General features: G+C 39.7%; 1 protein-coding gene across 2 annotated transcripts in view; it reads right to left on the reverse strand.

Annotated features, from left to right (window-relative positions):
• HBS1L (HBS1 like translational GTPase) overlaps positions 1 to 6,530 on the reverse strand; it is an 83,503-nt gene extending 76,973 nt beyond the window's left edge. Inside the window, exons 1-2 of one of the 2 annotated variants that reach the window (XM_037520432.2) lie at positions 6,304 to 6,530; positions 2,079 to 2,144 (exon numbers count right to left, since the gene is read on the reverse strand). In XM_037520432.2, the coding sequence (XP_037376329.1) occupies positions 2,079 to 2,144; positions 6,304 to 6,346 (109 nt within the window). In that variant the 5' untranslated portion in view covers positions 6,347 to 6,530. The remainder of the gene's footprint in view (positions 1 to 2,078; positions 2,145 to 6,303) is intronic. The other variant, XM_037520433.2, reaches the window with a different exon arrangement.
• Between the last annotated feature and the right edge of the window lie 664 nt (positions 6,531 to 7,194).

Genomic DNA, 7,194 nt, shown 5'->3' on the forward strand with positions numbered 1-7,194 from the left:
AGTTTTAAAGGAAGGCTGATTAACACATCTTTCAGTTTCTAACACTCCTTTCTTTTCTGCTTTGTGATGCACTAAGGTTTAAGTCTATCCACAAAAAACACATGATATCTCTGACAGCTGGTTCCCTTTCAGGATCAGCCAACAGGGAGATGTAAAAGGAACACTCGAAGGCTAGGGGTACAAGGCACATGCTTCTTGCCTTTTTGCTTCCTGCCCAGTGAGTGTCACTCCAACAACACTTCACCTTGCAGAAGCAGCTTGTCCCACTAATAGCAATAATATTTTTCAGTTTTTCCAAAAGTCCCAATATCTGCTTTACATGCCCACCATCCACATCTCCCTGACACTATGAGCAGTCAGCTGATCAAAATTCCCTCCTCAAAAGGTTAAATTCAGCTTCACAGGGTTACTCCAGATACCAATGCCAGCTATGCAGTGTCCCGCTCTTCAGAGGTCTGAGTCCCAGCTCCACAGTCCCTCCTCAAAACTTCAAAGCAAAAACAGCAAAGCAGAACTCTCTTCTCATAGAACTAAGCCCCAGAGTCAAGGAGTCCCTCTACAGCTTCTAAAGGATGCATTCAACCTTGTCCATCTGTTCCCCTTCCGGGCACATTAATGCTTCCTGAAGTTACTACCTCCTTGTTACTTTGGTTAACCTTTCTGCATGTTTTTGTTTTCTAACATGTAGCTAGCAACTTTTCAAATTAAATTGTCTCTAGCAAAATTTCTAGTACAATTTCTTATTTCCTTAAAGAATCCTGACTGGCAACAGTGTAAGGTTAAAAGAACAGAGGAAAGGCCATGATTAGTAAGGCTAAATGAGGAAAATATAAATAAAGAAATAGATGCATTTCAGTGTAACAAGAGGAAAAAGATGAGAGGAAGAGTGGAAGTGCTAAGTCAACCTCAAGAGCAAATGTGCCTTGATAAAGGAAAAGGAATTTTAAAAAATCAGAAGAGAAAAATTTGATCTTCGGAGACTAAAAGTGAACTTAAAGCAAGTATGAATTTGCAGGACAGTTCAGTAGACTATAGGCTATAACAAATACAGCAAACTTTGACAGAAATGTTAATTACATAAAACTTAAACATGCGGAAAAAAGTTTTATGAATTTATTATACTGGACTCAGAAAGTGATGGATAATAACTTAATGTTTCCAATACTCAAATTCCTGAGGATATAAAATTAACTGCTGTTTGCCTTCCTAAGGTTTAGATTTTCATTAATTCAATTACCATTTTAATACAATTCAAATTAACTGCATTTTTATATTGAAAATACCAGAGTTTTCCTCAAATTGTTTAAAGCTGTATGACTGAATTAAAATTTTTTTTTTAGATATATTTATTTATTTATATAAGCACTGGGTACAATCAGAAGTGTGGGAGAGAGAGAATTCACCAGAGCCAGAGTGGGGAGCAGAACAGGCAGAAGGACCGAAGTACACTGCTGAGGGGAGCAGCGGGCGGCAGGAGAGGTCTGTGCACCATGTGGGACCCTCGCTGGCAGCCAGGGATCGAATTGCCGCTGCAGAAGCTGCGGGCAGCTTCGCAGCCCAGCGCTCAACAGCTGTGCCACCAGGGGAGGCCCTGAATTAAAACTTCTTTTCATGGATAAAAATAATATTTCAGGGCCTCCCCGGTGGCGCAGCGGTTGAGCGCTGGGTTGCGAAGCTGCCCGCGGCCTCTGCAGCGCCGGTTCGATCCCCGGCTGCTCCCCGGCCACCTGAGGAGGGTCCCACATGGCGCGCAGACCTCTCCTGCCGCCCGCTGCTCCCCTCAGCAGTGTACTTCGGTCCCTCTGCCTGCTCTGCTCCCCGCTCTGGCTCTGGTGAATTCTCTCACCCTCCCATGCTTCTGACTGTACCCCAGTGCTTGTATAAACAAACAAATAAATAAATAAAAACATGCCTAAATTTAAAAAAAATAATAATATTTCATACATCTTTAAAAAGCTAACATGTAATTATCTTTTTAAATGTTATCTAACCTCATTTTTACACATCAGAAAAACAATAATACTTAACATTTTTAAATACCCAAGTGACTGAAATCAAAAATTATTTTTAATATTTACCTGTTGATGGCGAAATACAATAATCATCCTCTACAGACTGACCGTAGAAATCATCATCTTCAAAATCTAAAACAAAAACACAACAGATCCTCATTTACAATTTCTTTTTATATTCTTAGCAACAAGGAAACATCTGAATTTTTTCCAAAAATAAACTAAATGGTTCATTACAATTAAAGGAACTTAGAATGTCTACTTTTCAAAAGAATTTTAATTTTTTTTCTCTAATTGAGGCATTATTGACATATACCGTTTTATCAGCTTCAGGTGTACAATATGATTTGATATTTACAAAAATAGCAGATATATGCTAATTTTCAATATTTATAAAGATACTGGTTCTTCAGTTTGAAGTTTTTCCAAGTTTTCACTTGTAATAAAAAATAATCCCATATACCACATACTTGAATTCTCTTTCCAGTGTTGACAAAAATCTGAAATAAATCATGCATCATTTTATTTTAACCAAGTAACATATATAACCAACATTTCAATACAAGTGGTTAGCACAGGGCGCCAAATCAGTTTTTCTCCATGTAAATTAACTATGCAATCTAGAAAAGCCAGCTTATCCTAAACTCCCTTGTACTCACACTGCTCAATTAAATGGCCTTTTTTCCTACTGACCAGTATATGCTCTTTGCCCGGTTTTTCTAAGGCCGCTTCTTTCTAATTAAGGTCCCAATTCAAATGTCACCCATTTGTGGAAGTCCTCCCTTACTACTCCTGGAAAAGCAGCAAGCTCCCTGCCACTTTTACTCTTTAACACACTACTCTAATCACTATACAGCAGGTCCTCAAATAGCATCAATGTGTTCAATATCATTTCATTTTAACACTGATGAGAAAAAAGAAATATCAATTCCTTATCAGTGACACTGTCTGGAATACGTAGTTTGCATATTCTCCCAATGTCCGTGCGGATTTTCTCCAAGGACTTCAGTTTCCCCCCACATCCCAAAGATATGTACAATAGGTTAACTGGTGTGTCTCAACTGTCACAGTAAGAGTGGGTGTGGGTGTGAATGAGCCCTGTGATGGAAGGGCCTCCTGTCCAGATCTGGTTCCTTGTGCCTTGACCTGCTGGAAGAGGCTCTGGCCAACTGAGAACCCGAACTAAAATAAACAGGTTGGAAAATGAATGAATGAATGAAATAACACAAATTATTGCTTATTATTAAATGTATTTTGGGTCTTTAGTAGAAGTTTGGTGATAATTTCTGATCAGAAATATGCCATAGGAACTTAACTCTTGTGTTAATCAATTAGTCTACTGTAAACCTATCAGAGATTACTATACCTGTTTCACCCCATAAGACTATAAGCTCCTTCAGAATAAAACTTTGTCTAGTCAACTACCTGATACATGTTTGGCAACAACTATTTGTTTTATTATAAACTAATGAATCATATAATTTAAAATTAAAAACCCACAAGGAACATAAATATATTTACATAAATGTACTTACTTAGTCATTCATTCAAAAAATACTAACTCTATACCAGGAACTGTTAGGAGATACTACAGTAAGTGACAGCACATTCCTCCATCTCTACCAACCTAAAATCTACCAGGGAAAACAGGTAATTACAAAACCACATGGTAAGTGTTGATATTAGGAACAGAGAAATTTGGGAACATACATATGAGCAACAGAAACAGAAGTGGGGTGGCTAGGAAAAGATCCCCAGAAATAGTTAAACCAATCGCCAAGGGCAGTTAGTCAGCTTCTGAGGGAAGTCATAAAACAGGAATAGCACGTTCAAAGGCTGAGCCCAAATGATCATGGCTAAGAAAAATTAGATGTTTCATTCACTAAATATGTGTAATATTCAATAAATTGGAAGATCACGTTCCTAAGTCAGTAATAATTTATTAGAAAATAAATTAGCCAGCTACACAAACAAAAAAATGCTTTTTGATATTATAAACAAGAATCATGCATTTTTTTTTTTTTTGGTAAAGATTTTACTTATTTATTTTTGCAGAGGTGCAGGGGGTGAGAGTATTTGCCAGAGACACAGTGGGGAGCAGAACAGGCAGATCTACTGAAATACACTGCTGAGAGGAGCAGCAGGAGGACCAGCAGAAGAAACAGGTGAAGTCTGCTGCACTGTATTTGGGTTAGCTCCCAGGCCAGGGATGGAACTCACGCCACAGTGGTGACAGTACTTAGACTTAACCAACTAGGCCACCGGGGAAGCTGGAATCATGTTTTCAATATTGATCCTAAAGAGACCACAATATAAAAAGATGATGCTAATCCTTTCCTAAGGTTTTTGTAAAGTGGTTCTTTTCCCCAACAAAATTTTAGAGTATTAAATGCATGTAAAGCACTGGAGTAAATATATAGTATGGACTTTGCCTTCCTGGCTCTTTTAAGTTAGTGGCTGAGGCAATCATGTAAAGTACTATCCAAGTTATAAAGAAGAACCAAGTGAAAGTAAGGAACCAAAAGGTTCTGGAGCACAAACTCTTTCCAGTTTTCAGACCCTCTCTACCTTTAATAAACTTTAAACTATTATTCTGAGAGTACAAAGAAGTTAAATGGGTTGACAAGAAATAAACTAGAACCGTAAGATGAGTAGAACTTTTATAAGCTACAAGGGGATGAATCTCCTACACTGTAGAACACTGTGGTTATTATGTCATCCATTGTTCAAAACAACAACAAACATGACAACATAACAACCTGAACTGAGGTTACCAAGGTGAGAAGATATTTAGCACTGACTCTCTCAGGCCAAGCGCTTCTCCTCCAGGAAGCTTCTTCCACATAGAAATCCTACTTAAACTCCCCCAAACCATTCTGAATGGGATGTTATCACTGACATATTCCCACAGCACTCTGTGAGTACTTCTGATAATTGCATATCTTTCCACTTAGATTCCAAACATGTTAGTCCCTAAAACTTAAAACTATTCTCTCGGCACTCAGTTAATGTAGAATAACTTATTTAAAATACGTTGGAAGAAGGTAATAAATATCTACTAAAGAAATTAATAAGTAGCATTTAGACTTATTTGAGCCTTTTATATCATACTGTAGTTGCAAAAATATCTCCCAAGATAAAGTGATCTCACAGGTAATAGTAATCCATGTGCAATACTTACTCTTCTGCAATACTTGGAATGGCTTCAATTGTGAAGTCAACACCAGGAAAACAACATGTGCCAGGTTGAAAGGATCACAGTCTCCAAATGTTTGTGTTTGCTGCCTTTCGCTATGGTTATGGCATGCTGATGTTCTATAATAATTTCTGGAAGTACCAATAATTACTATCCAACATATTAAACACTACTACATACTTGGCACTTTTAAGTCTTTAAATCTATTCCTCTTCTACACTCCTTCATATTTGTTTATAATTTTAGTCTGTGGGATGCCTGGTGATGTCTATAATTATCCACTAGAAAGAGATGTTGTACCTGTCCTAAGCAGTTCCAATTTCTTTTAAATTCCTAAAGATCATTAATATATACATTTCTTAAATTGTCTGAAGTCTATATCCTTTTCAAAGCCTCCTTTCTTCCAGTAATGGTTTTTCCTTATATTCCAAAATAATTTTTTATGGAGCATTATTAACTAAGAACCTAGTATACACCTCAAGTTCATTTGACTGATTTATTCATATCTTTTTCCATTTACTACTAAGTTTCTTATTTAACTTGAAAGTGCCAGACAGTAAGTTAATCACTTAGCACAGGTTCTGCACTAAATATGAACAAACAAGAGATTTACCAAATAAATATAACACAGTAGACACAGCTGACTGGAAACATTGTCAACTAGTGTACTACATAAGAACAACGTTTTGTGGGCATTTTTGAAAGGAGGGTTGAGTTGCTAAAAGTAGGCAAAACCTATTCCCGATCTATAAGACAATGCGAGGAAGAGGTGATAATGCTTACGTGCACAAATATCACCGCATCCCAAGCTCGTCAAATGGCCTTCCCATATGACGCTACACAGCACCTCCCTCGCCCCAAGATCAATTCCTAAGGCAAGTGGCCTTCCCATACGATGCTGTACAGAGCAATCCCTAAGCCAGAAAACATGACTTAAAACAATGCCACTGTTGGTACTCAGATATTTTATTTTCTCCAACTAAACTTCCTCCGAATTCCAGCCGGTTACCACTGACAAGGAACTCACTGATGAACCAGCTGGGTTCTCGGCTTGGAACGGCGAAAATGAGGTTCCGACATGACCCTGCCACCTACCTTCATCGTAGTTATAGCCTCGGACATTCCGATGCCGCGCCATCGCGGCGGACAGGGCGTTAGTCACAGCCCCTTACAAAACACCCGCTCAGCAACAGACAAGGCGCCAACCGCGGCCTGGAGAACACCAATACGCCATCTTGGTTTCCGGCAGTCTCTGCGCTGGGCGCATGCGCACGCACGACGTCTTTTTAGCCGCACTGCGCGACGGCAACTTCTCAGGGTCACCCGCTTCCTTGGGGACGCAAGCTCACTTGCGCGCATGCGGGTTGCGTTTTTCGGTGTGGCCCCGCCCACAGGCGGGTTGACTGACGGGAGCTGCAACTCTCCGCCTGCAGTTTGTTGGTTTGCGCCAAACATTGCCCCAGGAGATCCTTGACCTACACCAGCGTTTAGGAATTGTTTCTAAATTTAGTTTCCCTTAATCTAGTGACAAAAGCTTGCTCTGTGCGGAATAAAAGCAGGAATCTTTTCTTACCCAAATTTTGCCTTTGAGGGCTGATTAAGCACATAGCATTAACAAACTTGTGTACGTTTTGTGTAGCAATTAGTGCACACTTCAGAGGGGGAATTTTTTTTTTTTTTTAAGATCTATTTATGCACACAAATGCTGGGGTACAGGCCAGAGATGCCGGGGGTTGGGGGAGGGGTGGTGAGAGGATTCACCCGAGACAGAGTGGGGAGCAGAACAGGCAGATCTACTGAAATACACTGCTGAGGGAGCAGCGGGCCAGACAGGAGAGGTCTGCTGCACCATGTGGGTTAGCTGCCTAGCAGGTTGGTGCTCCTGCTGCAGAGGCTACGAATTGCTTCATAGTGCAGTGCTTAACCCCTTGCGCCACCAGGGAGGCCCCAGAGGGGAAATTTTCTTAATTGTAGAAACCTCAGCAA

This window comes from Talpa occidentalis, unplaced genomic scaffold (assembly GCF_014898055.3).
Source record: "Talpa occidentalis isolate TD23 unplaced genomic scaffold, MPIMG_talOcc4v2.1 talOcc4.2, whole genome shotgun sequence".
NCBI lineage: Eukaryota > Metazoa > Chordata > Mammalia > Eulipotyphla > Talpidae > Talpa > Talpa occidentalis.